Raw genomic sequence first — 20328 nt, forward strand, 5'->3', positions numbered from 1 at the left:
TTTGTAATCAAACTTTGTTTTCCTTCGAACACATCGATTGATAATTTACTGTATCTATTGACTATTTGATTGCATAAGTTCAATATGTAAAATGTTAAGCTGCAGCTGGAGATTGTCAGGGAGTGAGCATTTAGTTTCTGTGTAACTAAATTCTCTATATATAATATATAGCAATTGGCAAATATATGCCTAGACTAAGACACAACCCCCATAAGCATTTTTACAAGTAAAAAAGCAGATAATCAAATAAAACATACATGTCTAAAACATCGTATTAAATAAATATTCATATCTTTTGAAGTAATCATTATATGAATGCGTGCAATTAAATTTAATATTATATATATTGACTTCATATATAATATTAAGATGTTTTGAGCTTATGTAAAATATGGAAGAAACAAATCAACTTTTCAATACCCCTACGACCTTTGCAGTACCTTATTTAATATTCTACAGAAAATTTGGGTGCAATATATCAAGCTGTTTTGAGTAGATTTTCTTTTTCTTTTAAGTCTAACATGTCCTTCTTTGTGCATTTTTATATGTGTACAGCCTTAGCAGTGAATACTAAAGCTTTTAAATTGTTGTTTGAACTGAATCTTTACTGTTTAAGGTACTTTTTGCCTGAATATTCCATTAGGATTTTGTGCAATTCTTTGCTATCCCTATTATGAACCACTAGTGTGGATCATATGTTGGTGCCAAAACATGTTCAAAATAGTTCCAGTTGATGATACAACATTTGGATAAGGTTTTGACATCGCCAGGTAAAACCAGTTCACCTAGACACAAGAATAACAAAAGCCAATAACTGAAGATTGCTTGGGGCTTAATAATGGTATACCTTGTTGATGTTTGGTTCTTTGTTTAAAATTACAGTTTTTACTGTTTAATAGACATACTATATTTTACTGAATTGCAATGTTTACAAGTTTTTTAAGATGTTCACCAAAAATCTGTATCAAATCAGATAAGTTTAGTTAAGCTTACTGTTTAGTGAGTATGGTAGGCAATAACAAAATAATATCCTGATGACTCAAATCTTTATTGAATGTTATTTTATGTTTATCCTAATCAAATAACCTGCATGCATAATCTGAGTAACTGGCTACTTAATTATTTCTAATTCTAATCATGATATTTTTTAATAAAAGTGATATAACCTTTATCAGTGATAGCAAAACATGTTTTAATTATTTATTTGTCAACTTATTTGATTTACAGAAGGATCAGAGTGGGATTACTGCTTATTTTAAAAACATACATGATGGCCCAGGGGTGAAATTTAGTCAACATTAGCAATTTATTTGCCAAGTAGGTGTGTGTGTGTGTGTGTGTGTACTAATTGGTTAATGAACCTGTCAATTAATTGATTAGCAAATACCATTAATCAGCCAGCTCTATTACTTCTGTATTAGCATACTGAACTCTGGAAGGAATATACGTTTTACATACAGATGCCAGTGATTTTGCAGTGGGAACAATGTTATTACAAGTGCAACATGGAAAAGAACACGTGACTGACTGACTGCTATAGCAAGGTAATGAACACTGCAAAGAAAGAAAATACCGTACATCTCGGAAAGAGCTACTACATGTACTTATAACCATAAGTCAAATTATTTCCATTATTATCTTCATGTAAAAAAGTTTACAATTTGGACAGTTCATGGAATATTAAAGTGGCTGATCTTTTTGCAATCCAGAAGCCTGGAGAGCAAGATGGGCTCTAGACACTTCAGGATTACAACTTGAACACCATAATATTAAAAAGCTGGTTTTGCTGGTCACAACGTTTATAAGCCAATTGTGATAGTTACTTAAGTTTCAAAGTTGGTTTTTCTGTTAGCCAATTGTGATATTAATTGATCTTCTTATACAGAATTGAAATATCTTATGATTTATTCATACTTTTCAGCCAAATAAATTGAATTTATATGAGCTTTTCAAATGTTATAATGGGAATTTGTAACAAAAATTAACCAATAACATTATTATTATTCATAGACTTTATATAAAACTGCACTGCAATAAATTTTGCAAAAGCAAAATCTAACTATTGTATTTGCAGGACTACTACATCTTGCTGTCCCAAACAAGCTCTTGTTTCAATACCATTATGTGCATCTTGTTTTTGTAAGCATTCAATAATTTGACAAGAGGCAAACTGAATATTGTACGAAGTTGAATAACATTAATTATCTCAAGTGTCAGATTTATGGGGCCAGATTCTCTACAGTAGGAGTCTGTGACTTGTTGGCAATAAATTCAAGCAATAAACAGAAAACACACAATCCACTTGTTTTAAAACAATATATTCAAAACAAGTCAAACATATGTCAAAATTTCTTTACACTATAAGATATCACAGTTGTATCTAAAATTCTAAACAATTCTCTTTTCTTGTAAAAAGTCCACACAGGCTAGTTCACTTACTTTAGATTTATAACCCAATTGACAAAATGAATTATTCTTCGCTACTCTGTTTCTTACTATATAATCTGTGATAAATTCACTTACATTACCTCACAGGTTACCACAGTTGTATCTTGAACTTTAAATAATTGTCTCCTTGCAAAAGATGACATAAACAACACTACAAAAGCATACAACAATCAAACTACATACACACTCATACAAAGTTATGTGATGAAATTTGCCAACTTTCAACACACTTGTTATAAAAACTAAATAAGCATTAAATATTAAATCACTATATGAATTAAGTAATAACACTTACACTAAACAGTTATATATCCAACATCCGGATCATAAAATACTTACTATTTAATTGTGGAAATAAACACTTTGTAACTAAAAACACAAGTATAATACAAGACTAAGTACTCTATCTGATTATGGTTTTCACTGGAAAGTTTCCTGTATCACTAGTAAGTAATACTGGGCTTGCTTTATGGTGAAGAAAACAGATAAAATGGAATCAGCATTTGACAGTTTACACGAAACACAGTTAAGGAGGAAGGAAGAGGTCTGAAAAAAAAACCAACTCCCAGGTCTCGTACAATGACCAAATACCTATCCAGACCAGATGGAAGGCTTGCTTTATTTAGTGTCATGGAGAAAAAGGATGCATATATAAATTACAATGTTTGCATATGTACAGTATTCTGATGATAATGCTTATAAAGTGGTGACAGTGGACCACATCAAGAACCTCATGCCTAAAAATACAAGGGACTTTTGTTCTCAAAAATTGTACTGGGTGCTATGGCATGAAGATAGATCTTAACTAATCTATTTCAAAGGACAAATTTTCCTCATGAGAGGTATGTTGGAGATAAGCTGTTTTTTTTTATTGTAAGTTTTCACATTACTACTAGTTCTACTAATGGTACTTGGCCACAGTTGCCAATTTCTTAGTAATATGAGTAATGATTGACTTATCTAAATTCTAATCTATGGTGGGTATTAAACAGTCATAGCTTTGTTTTTAAATTTAAGCTGTAAATAATAAATTTACTTAAATGTAATGAATTTGTAGCTTTTATAGGAAATATTCAATGCATTTTATGGGTAACTGCATATTGTAGATCAGTTTCATAATCTGACAAACTAGATTTTTCATGTCAAGAGTGTGGAAATAAGTTTTATTTTACATCGGTAGAAACAAAAACAGAATTTAGAAATAAACAATTACTTTTAAGTCTGATAAGTTGTAATGTTGTAAATTAACATTTATTTAGCAATTTCAGCATTGTTCTAATTGATGTGTGGTAAGGGTTTTTAGCTATGTTTAGCATCACTTTATAATTATTAAATAAAAGGGTGGAGGTTGGGAGTCTTGTAGAAATATAGGGTGGTCTATTACTAATATAAAATATTTTTTGCTTTATATATCTCAAAATACCAAAAAAGAGTGGAGGTTGGAAGTTTTACATTGTAGAATTTTAGGGTGGTTTAATTCTACTTTAAGGTTATATTTAAATATTAAGGGTAACTGAACTGCCTTCCCACAACTGGCTGCAGACAGCATATGGCAGTGGGAGTTGAGCATTGTGGGCTCAAGCACTCAACTCCCAACCTTTAACTGATTTTCCTTAGTTGCTGGCTAGTTTGACATTGGCATCTGAATCTTGTCTGACAGATGGAATATCCCCAACGTGTTTGGGTGATATGGCCACATACATTATCTGTTATGACTTAGAGATGACAACGAGGACTGTCAATGGTTGAATAATTTTGATTTTTCTAGTCTCATTATAATGCTGTTTTTGTTTTGTGTATATATATATATATATACATGATGACTATCAACTATAGACCTTATGCAGTCACATGACCAAAGTAAACACTGCAACAATTTGTGGCTATATTGGATGTAAACATGGCCTATGGTATGCAATTCTTCATTAATTTTTCACAAATTTACTAGGAAATTAGACAATATACACAAGTGAAGATATGAAGAAATGTGCAGAAAATTCTATCTTGACACTACAGATCTTTACCCCATCCTGTCAGCAATGACAATTGTGCTAGATGCCAAAAAATTAGTCACGATTGCAAAGGAGGACCTGAGTTAGGCCTACAACTTACAAACCAATGTTAAAGTTCCACAGGATGAGAATATATATATATATATATATTGTAAATTATTTAGTCCTAACAACATCTTTTCACACCAGAAAGCAGATCAAGGCCTATAAAAGCTTTGATGCTTACAAGTATTTTGTGGCCGGCTGGGTGCATGATGTCAGACTGTGGAAAAAGTACAAGACGTCTAACTATATAGCTTACTCAAGGGTAAGTCGTTGTTGTTTTTAGTGACTAGACCTATTGTTTATGTTCTATCAGTGGTAAATTTACAATCTAGATATAGTACATCATATCGTATTTCAACTTAAGTCCTCCTGTCTTGTAAGACTACTTTCTTCATTACACATTATCATATATTTTACACAAATAAGCCCTGGATTTTAAGACCACCTGTCGTGACAAGCCATATTTTTGATAAAACATTATTATTGACCACTGGGCCCTTTCACCTAGCACTGCTTGTATGGGCCTGTATCATAGTATTTAGATTACAGGAAGCACCAAATATTTACAAGCTACAGATTTTATGAAAATCTGTGCAACATAATTGTGACAAGGTACATTGTAAATATAAGTGGTACTAACCAGATATAAAATGGGAACTGCATAGTCTATGGTATGATGATGATTTCCAAGCCTTGTCAATGTTTTTCGGGTCTCCATGTTTTACTGCTGTAGTTCATTTAACTCTACATACTGGATCTTTTGGAAACCTATAAAACAATAACTCCAGATTCTTTATCTGATTGTTTGTACAACTAACTGTCATTTCAAATACTTGATCCCAAATTCCAATACCAGCAACTACATTGGAATTATTAGATTGTCTCTATGCTATGTTCAAAATGGTGGTGTTTATTTTCAGCTCGCTGGTAATATATGCGTGACGTCACGTGCATAGGATCTATAGGATTTTTACAACATACTTTGATTTTATTTATTTCAGAAACAGAAAAAAAATATTGAAAGTGTTCTATAGTTTGAAAAAAGGTTGCATGTTCCTAAAATAACAGACACCAGCATTGATGAATCAGATGAAGAGGATGTAACTAAGAAAAGTCGACTCTTCAATAGTATGTTATAAAAGGATTATTACTCTGGCAATGCATGAATGTGTATGCCTGTTAACAGTAACAAAACATATAGCTGAGTGAATTAAAACCTGTTTGCATGTTATGAAGTTTTACTATACTATTGCTAATTTTGTGTTAAATTTTTTTATTGCATATACTAAGTTATACTGCAGCATTTTTAATGCACTTTCAAAATGCCGAGTTTGCTTAATTAAAATATTTTTAGTTAAAGCATTAAGAATTTGTTCCAAGCCCTTTATTTCAGTTAGTTTGAGGAAATATTGCTGTTTCACTTACTACTAAAAAATTATATATACTTTTGTAAACATTTTTTCATTTGAGACATACATTATATGAAATAGATTTCACTGATTTATGCATCTGTCAGTCTCTAGAATCAAGAGATGTATCAAATTTCAAAGACAAAAATCTGTTAAAAAAGAAAACTTATTACTTTTGTGATGAAAGCACTCCCTGTAAAAACCAAAAGCAAATCAACCACCTGCATTGTAAGGGTTTTATTGTATGAAGAAATATCTGATGATGATGACACAGATGACAATATTATCCCAAAAAACCTCATGATGAACTAGAAGTAAAAATAAAGTAAGCAAAAAGTTACAAAAGATATGGAAGACTTAAAAAACAAAACAAACAGCTGGACAGTGAAAACAAATGTTTGAAAAAATTAAATTTTGCCCTACAGGACTGCATTGTTTCAAACTTATGAATGGTAAGCATTTGGCTTATCATGAATAAAATTAATATAAACAACATGTGCTTGTCTGTTGCAGTCATCTTTATGCTTATTGCTTTGTACTAAAATAAATATTGGCTAAACTTGCAAGTGGAAAATCCAATATGAAAAAGAAAACCTGAAACTTGTGTTCTTAATTGAATTGTTCTTATCTCTCTATCTAATACATTTTGATTTGTTTGGTCTAACTTGGAAAATGAAATTATTTTAGGATTTTTAAAATTTTATGAATTTGCAAATGTAAATCTTCTACAATTATATAGGTGTGGTATTATAGAAACAGTGCATTTACATAATGATTTGTGATATTCAGATGTAGTTGATAGGCTTATTGTGGAACTTTGAGATGTAATGTTGTTACATTACTATACATTTTGTATACTCCTTGTAATATCTTTGTTCTTCCCAGTACCTGCAAGTGGGAATAACATACCAGAGAAAAGTTTACTCTCTCCCAATAATAGAGCCAACAATTTTAAAAGTGAAATCTGCTTGTCACCATTCAATAAAGCAACAGAAGTACCACATTTTATATTCAAGTAATTCTCTTAAACACAAATATGATAGTCATCTTAAATGTTTAAACCTTTAAGCTACCATATTCATATTATTGATCTTTAACTTTGTAATTTCTATAAAGAAATTAAGATACAGTTTCTGTACAGACGTTTATTGATTAGTGACTAAAATCAGTGTGCATTTATTATAATTATGAATAAATGATGACTCTTGAAGCTTCATAATTTAATGTATTCTGACATGCTATAATATTTGTAAAATGGGAAAACTATCACTACTGCAGTTAGTGTTTTTTAGTGTTTCAACCAGGATTATACAGTACTTCGTAGAAAGTTCTAGGCCTCAGTTGGGCAATATATACAGGGTGTCCCAAAAAATGTATACACATTTTGAATGATTATAAATAGAATGTTTATTAAGATATATCTGAGTTTTATAATCCAAGTTAAAAAAGACAAGTGTAGAATATTTTGAGTTATTGCAGGTGTTTGAACTGATCACCGTTCTGGTCCAGGCACTGCTGATGATGATGACAGATGGAACTGCAAACATCACAAATCATTTCATTTGGTATTTTGGCACATTCTCTTTCAATTGCTTCTTTCAACTCATTGATTGTTGCAGGTTTTGTGCTATAAACCTTATCTTTGAGGTATCCCCATAAAAAAAATCTAGTGATGTGAGGTCTGGTGAATGTGGGGGGAATTCAATGCTACCTCTTCACCCAATGCATCTGTTCAGTAGATTTTCATCAAGATAGGCCCTCACATCACGATGGTAGTGGGGAAGTGCTCCATCTTGCTGGAAATAAAACTCCTCATCTCAAAATTGCTCTCGATTGCATGGCATGATGGATTCCTGCAGCAAGTTCAGATAAATAGCACCAGTGACTGTGTTTTCGAAAAAAATGGTCCAATTACACCCAATGCTGATAATCCACACCATACTGTAATCCCTGGAAAGTTTACGTGGTGTTCAATCGTAACATGCGGGTTCAGAGGTGCCCAGTAGGTGCAATTGTGGTGATTAACTGAGCCATTATGATAAATTGTGTACCTATACTATGATTATTGTGTAAAATGTTGTTAAATAAAAATATATTCTGATAGTATTTTGTGATTCACTGTAGCATTTCTCTTTTATCTAATATGAAACAAATATTCCTTATATGTTAAAAAGAAAAACATAAATGACACTGAACATGAAAAAATTAAAAACTGGTGAATGGATCTATTGGGTTAACCAGTAACAGGTAAAACCAGCAATGCACCCAGGAACTGCTGGGAGGACCAGTAATATTTGTTACAATACCCAATTATTGTTAGTGACTAGAAACCCAGCATTAGCTGGAATTTTCAATAGGGGTAGCAAACTTTGCTGAAGAAATAAATAAATTATTACATGAACTGGACTTGGCATAATTTTTATGAAGTAATTCAAAAGAACTCACCCAATGACTGAACATGTTACAACATTACAAACAGTTCATTATGGTCTTAAAGACATTTTAAAATGAATTAAAGAGATCAACATTTGCAGGCAAATGCAACATGTCTCCACCACACATGGCCAATTTTGAATAATCCAGAATAATCATGAAAAACACATAAAAATCAAAAACTGTTTATATCACTGCTTGGGACCTGCAACAAGGTATCTTTGTACCAAATCCCATGTAAGTTGGTTGACATACACATGAATAGTTCATGAAAACCCCAAATTGTGCATTCCTTGCTGAAAAATTGAGCAAAAGAAAAACATTCTAAAATTGTCTGTATGTCTGTTTGGAACCCGTAAAAATGTATCTTTGTACTAAATTCAATGTAAATTGGTCAAAATATGGTGTAATAATTGTCAAAAAAACCTAAAATAATGCTTTTTTGTGGCATCTTGACCCACATTATAATTGCTAAAAATGGACAAGTCTACTATTTTTGTTTGTCAATGTATGGGACCTGTAGAAAAATATCTTTCTACCACACCTCAAAAAGTGCTTTTTATTGAGCTATGACCCCCTAAACAGATTAAAGATAGGCAAACCCAACAGTTTTGTACGTCAATGTTGGGTACATGAAAATTTATATTTGTGTCAATTTCCATCTTGATTACTGTAAATATGACTGTACTGTTACTATACATTTTTAGGTTGTATTACCTTTGACCCCATAAAATTCTTAAAATAGCTAAATCAAAAACTGAAAAGGTGTCTTGGTGTGTACTTGATCAAGTTTCAAGTCAATCTGCACAGAAAGGAAGGAATGGCAGTCAATAGAAATGTGCTTGGAAGAAGGAACAATAGAAAAATAGTACATCTCTCTGCAGAGACATCATTATTATTAAGAGTTTATATTAGATATGAGTTGAAAAATCTTCACCACAGTATATTATATTTCCCTTGTCTAGAATGTAATGTGTGTTCAAAATTAACTATATCACAAATGTTTTGTTTATGTTCCCCAATAAACTATTATTAGAAAAAAATACAAGCTAAAAAACAACTGAGGCTTTTGAATTAGTTTCAAATACTATAAAACTTACATTACTTACAATATTTTTGACAACATTTTAGTTGAAGAATTACTGGATGTTTGGGTTTTTGTCTGACTGTTAGTTTTCTTTCATTCCTCATAAAAAGCTGCACATTTGCTCAAGTCATCTAATGAAAGACATTTCTTGGTTTGTTTTGAATTTTGCAAAAAGCTACGTGAGGGCTATCTGCACTAACTTCCCCTAATTCAACAGTGAAAGACTTGAGGGAAGGCAGCTAGTCAACATCATCCACTGCCAACTCTTAGGCTACTCTTTTACCAACAAACGGTCACATTATAATGCCCCTAAGGCTGAAGGGGCAAGCATGCTTGGTGGGAGACACATCTTGAGGCTATTATACTTTACTACAAAGAAAAGAATAATTCAAATCACAATACATGTACATATTTCTTGAAAGTGAGTAAATTAACAAAATTAACTAACCTGTTATTTTAACTTCGTAATATCTTGGTACCAATGCACTATAACCTTTAATACACTCACAAGCTTCTGGAAATGTAACTTTGTGTTTTTCCACAACCCTCATCACTGGATTGACAAAGACCTTTGAAATATTCAAGGAATGTATTTTGTATGAATACTAGTTGGTTCTTTTTTTTACTTAAAAAAATTTCTGGTCAAATAAAAAACAAAATATTTCCACTTATGAGCATCCTTTCAGATAGTTTCAAAAAAAAGGTGATAAACTTTTAATTAGAGTTAGTGATTAGTGGAATTTTATTAGGCTAACAAGTGGGTTTTAATACCTGCAAGAGGCAGATCACAGATATCCACTAGTATAGTTTTTGTGCTTAACAACAAAAAAACAGACCAGAAATATTTCAATTATACAGATAGTTGAAATAATCAAAAATAGTAATAAATTGTAAGATAGTCACTGAGTATCTTCAAGAGTCATCATACTAACTGATTAAGCTGAACAAATTTGAATTAATCAAAAATAATGAAAAATCATAATGGAAATATTATAATAACTGAAAACATTAGTTGATTGTTTTTGTAATAGTAATCAATTTAACCACAATTTTGACTAATTGACTATTTTATATGGCACTAATCAATGTAATCAATGCTCTACTTTTAATAATATCAAACATGTGCCAGTCTTTATTAAGACAAGCACATGCAAAATGAGGAATTTATGTAGCATATCAAAGTTATGATTTTCCTTACCTAGAAATGTACTTCCGATAGTTAGTCACCTCAACACAGAACAGATAGCTAATATCTTGTGCCACTGCTGAAAAGTGTTTGCATATGTTGCAAGTTTTTTAACAAGATGTGTGGTCCAACACATAATAATGTCCACTGTGCCAATCTATGATGCAATCAGTATTAGACTATATCCCTCTACCAATAGGAAAGCAACATTCACCATGCACACTACTCCCCTATAACATTTTATTTATACCAAAAGTTTATTCTTGAAGAGGCATATTAAAAACACATACATAGTGGAGAAGTAGAGTGGATGGTTCTGTAGAGAGGTATGTATGTATTTGAAATGCATTTTCAGATAATGGAAATGTTAACTTTAAAACACTACTCACCTCTTCACAGAAGAGACGGCTAGAATCTCGCATTAAGATACTGAATGGACAGGTGTAGAGAAAGAAATTTAAAAGATGTGCTCCATTCTGAGAAAATATTAACCAAATTTTTTTTTTAATTTAAAGTGATGCTCCTACTGGGGAGAAGGGCTAGTGGGAGCATCACTTGGTGGAAAACCACATCCATCTCAAGCAAGTAATACTGTTCACTCAGTACAAGTGGTAGAGTAGAAAGGTTCTGTCAAAAGAATTACCTGCATGGTGCTAAAGGATCAGAATACCATGGGTTAAGTGTGGCTACAAATCATAAAGTATTGTGAGAAATACTTTAATGATGTACTTAAAAGAATATGCAGGGATAAATCATTTCAGACATGTGTCCCAAATACAAGCCAAGGCCTTTTCGGCCAGTCACAACCACCAGGAATGGTTTGATCCTTGGTGCTGGAGGCGGACTATATATATGTACACTTCCAGATAGATCCCTGCCATACTTACAACCTAGGGGTGTGTCTAGTTTGTTTCATACCAGTGGGATTACACTATATTGACCAGCCCAGTAGCTTGATACTGTAGAATAAATTGGGAGGGAGGAATCTGAATAGCAGAGAAAACTGGAGAGGTGCATGAAATAAAGAGGAGTAATCTCATCATCTGTATAAGGGTTTAAAATGTGACACCGTGAAATGGGTTATATTGAACAAAGACAGCTTTTTAATTTGCATGTGCAGTAAGGCTTGGAAGGAAAAAAAAAAACTTCCAAAGGTAGTCTTGTGTAAAACCCCATCTCTATAGTGGGTACTGTTATACCATATTCCGTGTAGATTTTGGGAGAGAAAGGTATTTCCTTTGAGGCAACAATGGTCTCATAGCTTCCATTGTCTCTAGTATTATTTGTCAAGAAGCATGAGTTACTTTTAATTAATACTGAGGTGTAAAAGGCAAGGCTGCAACAAAAAAAAGTAATCAATAACTCAATCTGGGAGGACTAGAGAATGTTAAATGGAGAGAGATGAAACACAGCGACTGCTGAAACCACAATGTGGTGTAAGTTATATGATAGAAAGGTGGAACTGAGGAAAACAATTTATATTTCAAAAATATTTCATTTATTATGAACATGGTTTCACCAGTATAGGAATTATCAAGTATAGACTAAAAGAGCTTGTAAACAAGTAGATACAAGTTTAACTAATGAATCTCAGTAATCTTGACATTCACTCTGAGGCAGTCAGGGGGAGGAGGTTATGTTGACATGTTAAAAACTATGTCTGGATTAATTTTTTTATTCTGTTTATTTCTACATTTTCCAGATTATTTACTTTACCTTTTTCACAGACATGCATAAATTTACAGCTTTTCCAGAATAAATAGTTTAGCTTCCATAAGATGAGATGAAAAATTTGACACCATTTTAACCAATTTCCGACTTCTTGGATGTTCTTTAACTCTTGTTTTTATGGGATATTCTGTCTTACCTATATATGCATTATTGCAATCTTGACACGTTAATAGGTAAACATCACTATGTCTGCACTTTTCAATTTCAGCTTTGTTGTTACATAACATTTTGCCCAGATTGTTTTTACAGCAGAAAGCCAGTCTATAGATTTTTTTGTTCAGCACATTATATAGTTTGTGCTAAGGTCTAACAACATAACTTAAATTACATTATTTTTCTCTTTTTGTCATCATTTGATACAGTATATGGTTATTTTAAGTATATAGTTTTTAATTTTTAAACATTTTAATTGACAATGTATAACCATCATTGACAGCAATTTGTATTATTATTGTTAATTCAGTTTCATAATCTTTAGATGACAAGGCTACAGTGATAACTCTGTGTAATAAAATAAGGAAAATCACAAGTTTGTGAGACACTGGATGTATTGAAGAGGTGTTAGGTTCTTAGCAAAAATAAAGTTCATCCTTGGGAAGGACAGAAAAATTATTTTAAAAAATCGACAAGTGGGTTGTTTTCTTAACAAATAAAACTTGTCACAGCTGTGCAGAAATGTAAATGTAATCTTATTAAAAGTTTTCTTTACAATCTACACTAAATAAATGTCAGAAGATAAACAAACTATCAATACTAAAATATTTTGGGGATAAAATTTCTGAAATATAGTTAGAATTAATGTATAAAATGCTGAAAAAATATGAGAGTCAGACTAATTCCTATCTTCAAAATTCAGATACAATAATTTGGAATTAAGTACCTTTTTTAATCCTAACCTCTGTACGTTAAAATGTATCATATAAGCAAATTAATACAATTGCATTGTTTAAGGTTTAGAAACAATGAATGATTTGTTCATTTATCAGCCACCAGTTGCAAAAATACTATGTACACTTTTCCATACCTGTCATTCCAGACAATTCTGTATTGTTTTACTTGTTCATAAGTACAACTACCACAAGGATTGAAGCCTTAAGTATTGTATTCATAACTGAGTAATTATTTAAATGCTTTCTAAATCAATCATACCTTATCATATTAATTAGGCAAATTTGTACTTAGTCAAAGTAAAAACCTAGTAGTTCTGGATATTCTTTAAGTAGCCTAAATTTAAAATCAAACAACATATAAAATAGCAGAACATCAATTTATTTTGTATATTTTAAAAAGTATGAAAATCAATAGGGATGAATAAAAATAAAACTAGAAAGCCTATTCAGATAATATAGTATTATTATGTGGAAAAGTTACAATAATTTTTAACTTCTCCATGCTATATTTTTAATTTTTACAATGATGATATGAAACCAGTATTTTTTACATGAGAGAAGAGAATTCCACAATAATAATGTAGTATTTTGTACTAATCAATGCTGAAAATATAGTCTTAAAGTAATCTGTATAAGTAAAATATAGCTAAAACAACATTAATATATTCTGTAAATGATTACCTCAGCCACGTTATTATCCAATGATTTCAAAACTTTTATATTTATTTCTAGTAATATGATTAATATGAAAATAGAAACAGTTAAAATATTTAAAGAAATATTGCATCAATTTGTAAGTAGGTTTGTTTGTTTGTTTGTAATTAAGCACAAAGCTACACAATGGGCTATCTGTGCTCTGCCCACCATGGGTATCGAAACCCAACTTCTAGCGAATTCTATTACTATGCCACTGGGGGGCTTGTAAGTAGGATGCTGTTTTCAAAAAGTTCTTATTTATAAAGTCATACCTCTTGCATTTTCACTTATCTTGGACATTAACATTATGAAATCCATCTTTCCCACTTGAATTCTAACTTATAAACAATAAGTGATTTTGTAAAACATCTATGTTATAAGATCCACAGGTGTTCTAAAAATACTAAGTTTGATAATAACAAAACTTTAAACTCTAAACAGATTGTTAATTTTTGGAAAAAGCCAAGACAAAAATATATCAAGGAACCTTAAAATAGCCTTTATGGTAATTATATCAAATAAAAACACTAACATCTAATGTTTTTTTTGATACTATATATATATTATATTTTAAGAAAGTCTAGCTATTTTATAAATTTCTGAAAACAATAGAGGGGTCTTGCCTGTACCCCACGGGAATCAAGATCTAGATGATGGTAGGATGGACACCAATGTGGCAGTTCAACTATAGTTCAAAACCAGGTGGCATTGAGAATGAATCGTCCAGTACATAACACCTGGGGCCCACACATGTGAGGACTTATGTGGCTGCTTCAACTCCAATCAACACCAGTACCCACCAGGAGCCAACATCCGGACAACAGTGGGAAGGAGGGTGCCTAACCAGAGGGATGAATTGTATTTTGGCTGAAATCATCCAGTCCATAACCAGACAGCATCTAAAATAGTACATGAGGTCTGTGATAGGAGGAACATCTATACACCATCCTACTCTCAACTGAGAGGAATTGAGCACATTCAGGAGGAAGCCTCCATGGTCCACCAACCCTGTAGCTAGGAGCTGGTAAGTGGTAAGTACTCCCCCATACTCCACTGGAAGAAGGGTCTGCAGTAGAGAGTCTTGGCACTGAAGACAGTGTAATGGATGATCACAAAGCATATTTTGAAAAACAGACCAATCCTGATTCAATCAAATGAAAAAGCAGCAGGGACGGGCAACAATGCCCTTCTGCTTTACTCATTATATTTTTTCATGAACGTAAAGTCCAGGAAAAACAGTTATGGTGCAAAAGACTGCAAGGAAACACCCATCTCAATGGTGGGCATTATTGATCAGAATGGCCATACAGTGCAGGTTTAAAAATAAGCATAGCTGGTTAGGCAACACTTGTCCCTGTAATAAAGTATTGTATAAAAGGAGCACCTACCTACTCATAGAGTAACCATGGAGCTCTAGCAATGAGAGGTAGACAGCAACTTATGGAAATGGCCAGATGGTGCAGATAATATGAGATAAATGTATGAGGAGTGGTCCACATGCCAGCATGAACTATATCTTGTAAAGGATGTCAGAATCAGGCAGCCAGTGACATGGTAAGGTTATGGATTTGATGGGAGGAGACTTGGAAGAGATGACAATCATCTGGAGAAAGTGATGAATAAGTCAAATTAAATATCATGGGAATGGGAACCAATGAAGAGAGCAATAACAGCCATGTAACAGTGGAGAGCTTGGACAGGATATAAATGGTAATCTGGGTTGGAACAAAGATAAAGGTGAGAAATGAAAGGGAGGGAAATAGCAGTGAAGACAAATTTGCCCTCATAAGTGAATGAAGTTTTCGGCAGGAAAGACCAATCTGGGTAGAAGATGACACAGGACCAGTGATATAATGTACAAGAGACATTGAGAGCAAAGACATACTAATCTTGATGTCCACATGCCAAGAGGAAGAAAAAGGTCCATAAGGAGAAATGATAAGAGGAACAGGAAGACATGGGCTCGAAAGGAGGAAGAGTGAGGACATGTAGGACAACATTGGGGTTCCAACCAGGAGGGCAGTAGGACACAGAGGACAGTGAAGGTCAAAGGAACAAAAGAGTGAGGAAGGGGAGAAGTGAAGATATGGCAAAATTTTTTGAAATAGAAGGTGGTTGGTAATGCTGTGTGACAACCAGCAATAGTGGTTACAATACCCCCTTGTTAAAAAGCCAGGTAAGGAAGGACGTCAGATGCAGGAGAGATAGACAGGACAGAGGAAAACCATGAAAAACAATGGTAGACATGCCACTTATGTTGCATAGTGTGGATAGGGAAGGATGTTGCATGCCCAAATGAGGTTGTCTGAGGATGGTGGGTGAGAATGAAAGAGATATCAGCAGGAGTGGGCACAGAAGTGGAAACCACAGCTGCAGTACCCAAAGTGGAGCCACCAAGAGGGCTTGACATAGAGTTGTTTGCAAGATGGCATGGACATGAGGAAGAAGATGGATGGGAGAATGTGCATAAAGGTAACTGTCCCCCCAGTCATGACTGAGGGAATCAACAGCTATAGCCAAAGGATGAGGAATAGAAGACCAAAACCTGGAAAGCTTGAAATTCAGGTGGGTTGTGAATACATATAGTTCTGGAGTACCCCACTGTGAACACAGCCAACTGAACACCTGAGGATCATGAGACCATTCCGTGGGAAGAACTTCGTTTGATAGAGATAAATGATCTGCAGCCAGATTCAGGGTACCTGGTATATGACATGCCATCAAATGAATGTGATGGCTGTGGCCAAAACCAGGAGGTCCAATGAGTGGAGACAAAGCAACCCTGACTTAGTGCTCCCTTGTGAATTTGACGAAATGGATTTTAACTGATTGGTTCTGAAGAGATGGAAGGAAATGAACCAAAGCCTGATGAACAGCTAGCAGTTCCAAGAGATTGATATGCAACCCAACCTGAAAGAGAAGCATCTGTGAAGAGGTGCACCCCAGACAAGGAAGACCCACTATGGTGTTGTATCAGTTCAGCCACCAGGCCAAGTCCACATCCAGGAAAGGAGGGAGATAGTTTGGGATGTCTGAGGGATCCCAAATGATTTTCCACTGATCTTATACAGCCCATTGAAGAGGGCACATGTGGATTTGACTGAGGAGAACGAGGACCTCCAAGGAAGCTCATGTCCTCAAAAGAGAGAACCTCTCATGCAGTTGGAAAAGAAGATGAGGAAATGCTCTGAATCAAAAGCTTCATAGATCACAGGTGAAAGAAAGAAGATTGGGCCTGACTGTGACAGGAATTGAAAAATACCCCGAGATGGACAAGGTACTGAGTGGGGGAGAGGAAGAACTTCTCCACATTGACCAGCCAACCAACCTGTACATCTTCTTGAAAAAACTGAGTGTGAAGGAAAGAGGTGGCATGTAAAGGAGCTAGAAGCAGCCAATCATTCATGTAATGGTGGAAAAGAATGCCATTGGAATGGAGAAGACAGGCAAAGGCCTTAACCAGTTGACAAAAAATGTAGGGAACCAAAGCCAGTCCAAACAGAAAACCCTGGAAATGGTAGATGCAACCCTGATGGAAAAAAACAAAGAAAATGCAGGGATGCTGGAAAGGTAGAATGAGGAGGTAAGCTTCTGAGACATCTACCTTTGTCATCCACAGACCAGGAGTGAAACCCATCAAAGAGATAGGTATGACTCCATGGTGAATTGAGGAAGGTTGAGAAGGAAAGATCAACGATAATGCACCAGACCCTGGCTTTCCTGAAGAAAACAAACAAATGGGAAAAGAAACCTGGTTGAGAAGAATCCTCCTTTCTACAGCACCCTTGTGAAGAACATTGAGAACTATCTCTGACATATACTGGCTAGAAATGGGATCTTAAGGAGGGGGAAAGAAAAGGAATGAGGGGAAGAAAAATGAAGAAAGAATCCTTTGGAGATAACCTGCAGAACCCAAGGGTCTGTGGTGAAAGACTCCCAAACAGTGGCAAAATGAAAAAAGCCTGGCCCTAACTAGACTTGTACCTGCCATAGTCATCACAACCACCACAGGTGCTGAAGGCATCGACAAAAAACAACAGTTGACCTTGGAGACCCATGAAGCAGGAACTTGCAAAGGAAAGGAAGGAGGGAGACAAGGCATAGGGAGAAGGCTCAGGAGGAGGTTGAGAGAAATGGGAAGTCAATGAGGAAAGGGAGGTGTACAAATGGGTAGACTCAACTCTGGATTTTAATGAGACAGGAAGGTCCCAAAGACATTTTGCTTTAAAAAAGGGAGCCACATGTAACTCCTGTAAGGAAGTCAGAGTAATTCGTCATGGGACAAAAGGGCATCCTGGCCCAAAAGATACCAACAATAGAGAACCATGTTTGAAGGGAAAAAGCTGAAGAGGACAATCTTGCCCGAGTGGAAAAAATCGGGCATTAATCTTCACCAAAAGTCCCTAAGTAATACAATCAAAGGCCTAAGACAAGAGGTGAATGGATGAAAGGGAATGAAGGAGGGAGGATAAGGTAAGACAAATATGGGAAACTGAGGTTGGGAAAATGTGACCAAAGTATTGGGATCTGAACCCCACAGAGAGAGAGGAGGCTCCAACTGGTGTGAGTCCAAAAAAGGAAACTCAGATCAATGGTAAGCCAAAGCATGGGCCTCTATATTATGTGGTGGTCTAGGCATAATGACCCCAGAATATAAGTAATTGGCTCAAACTTATTGGCATGAACCTCAATATCTGTAGAGAGGGTGATAACACGATATTCAGCTGAAGGTGTCTCACTTAAAAGGGAAGGAGAGGAATCAATGGAAACAGGAGACAAGGACAAAATGTAAAAAAGCTGGTTCACTAAGTCTAGGAGAGGAAAGGGAGGCACCCACTGGAGCTACACATGATTGTGTAGCATAAGAAAATATAGGAAAAAAAAAACTGTCTAAATCATCGTCCTCTTGTTCAGTTACTCCTGAAAAAGGAAAGACAGAAAAATCTTTAGACGAATCTGAAGCCCACATGTAAGTAGCTAGCCAACATCTGCGAACATAAAGCTATCGTAGATGAAGTAAGGGTAACTGCTGTAGGACCAGCAGTAGAAGTAGTAGTAACATTAAACTCACTATGAGTGGCTTTTAAATAATAAAAATCCACACAGGGTTCAAAAAATTATTAAACACACTTAATATTAAAGTCTAAAAACAAAACGTTAGAAAACTGAAATGTAAATTAAAAACTAAGTTCACAAAAAAATAACAAGTAACTAATCAAAATTCTGTGACTAAAACTTGACCAAAAATGCATCTAAACATCATTATGTAGCTGCCTCATGTGTTTTCACGTTAGGATAGGTGGGAGTACCAAGACTAGTGGCAAGTGAAATTTTTTCGCAAATAGAGGGCAATACAAGTCAAGAAAAGCTGTTATGTGAATAAGGGTACAATATCATATTGCAACTAAAATAATGTTACGTCTCTGGTCGTTAGTTAATTTCCCGTATAATTTCTTTCCGATGAAACTTTAGCTACACAAGTCCTTTCTTAAATAAAACTAGTTTATTCTTTCTCAATACAATTTTGCAATCCACAGAATTTCCACAGTCACGCCATAAGTTAAACAAACGCTATAATTCACAACGAACGACTCACGCGCTCGACCCAACTGTCCGTCTCTATCTCAGTCTGCAATTCAACTTCATTGTTGCCGTCACTTCTTACCGGTCTTATATATACAAAAAGCGTACATCTCGTTTCTTCGTAAATCTTCTAGAATATCATGACGTGTTACCAGCGTCACGTGACCCCCGCTGTCGTAACACTGCCCCTTCCTTAGTATTGTTCGGGATGAACAATAGCCACTTACATTAAACCAATAAACAATTAACAATAACTTAATTAAATGTACAGAATTTACAAACACAAAAGTAAAATTCAACAAAGTCTTTTAATTTTACGGGACGTATCTTCTTCCCTTCTTAAAACCGAGTACAATTTCTTCTTCGACAGTGGCTTTTTCAGGTGGCACGTCTTCAGCAGCGTCATATGTTCTGTTGTCCACTTCATCCCAACTGAAATGTCCTGGACCGTGATAATGCCAAAGCCTGTTGGTGAATTTCATCCATTCTTTCCGATAACACTTTCACAAACTCTAACACATTCTCAGGCAACTCTTCATAAGGTGGGCATCCTGTTAACAGATCCACTGGCAACCGAAGTTCCAGACCAAACATTAACTTTGCTGAAGTGAATCCAGTGGCTTCATGCTCTGCTATCCTATAGGCCATCAACAGTGGAGGGAGTACGACATTCCAGTCATCTTGGCAACTATTACAAAACTTTGCCAATTCCTGTCCAACTGTACTTTTCTACCATCCCATTGGACTGTGGGTGAAGTGGGTTGTCCTGGTTTTTCGGATGCCAAACAACTTGCAGCATTCTTGGAAC

At 34.5% G+C, this 20328-nt stretch overlaps 1 protein-coding gene across 3 annotated transcripts in view; it reads right to left on the reverse strand.

Annotated features, from left to right (window-relative positions):
* LOC106464984 (peptide deformylase, mitochondrial-like) overlaps nucleotides 1–20328 on the reverse strand; it is a 70258-nt gene that overhangs the window by 6433 nt on the left and 43497 nt on the right. For 2 of the 3 annotated variants that reach the window (XM_022392803.1, XM_013925166.2), the window contains one exon: nucleotides 9883–10003. In XM_022392803.1, coding sequence (XP_022248511.1) covers nucleotides 9883–10003 — 121 coding nt within the window. Of the gene's footprint in view, nucleotides 1–5145; nucleotides 5274–9882; nucleotides 10004–20328 lie in introns of all 3 variants that reach the window. The other variant, XR_002611870.1, reaches the window with a different exon arrangement.

Source organism: Limulus polyphemus, unplaced genomic scaffold (assembly GCF_000517525.1).
Source record: "Limulus polyphemus unplaced genomic scaffold, Limulus_polyphemus-2.1.2 Scaffold1802, whole genome shotgun sequence".
Classification (NCBI taxonomy): domain Eukaryota; kingdom Metazoa; phylum Arthropoda; class Merostomata; order Xiphosura; family Limulidae; genus Limulus; species Limulus polyphemus.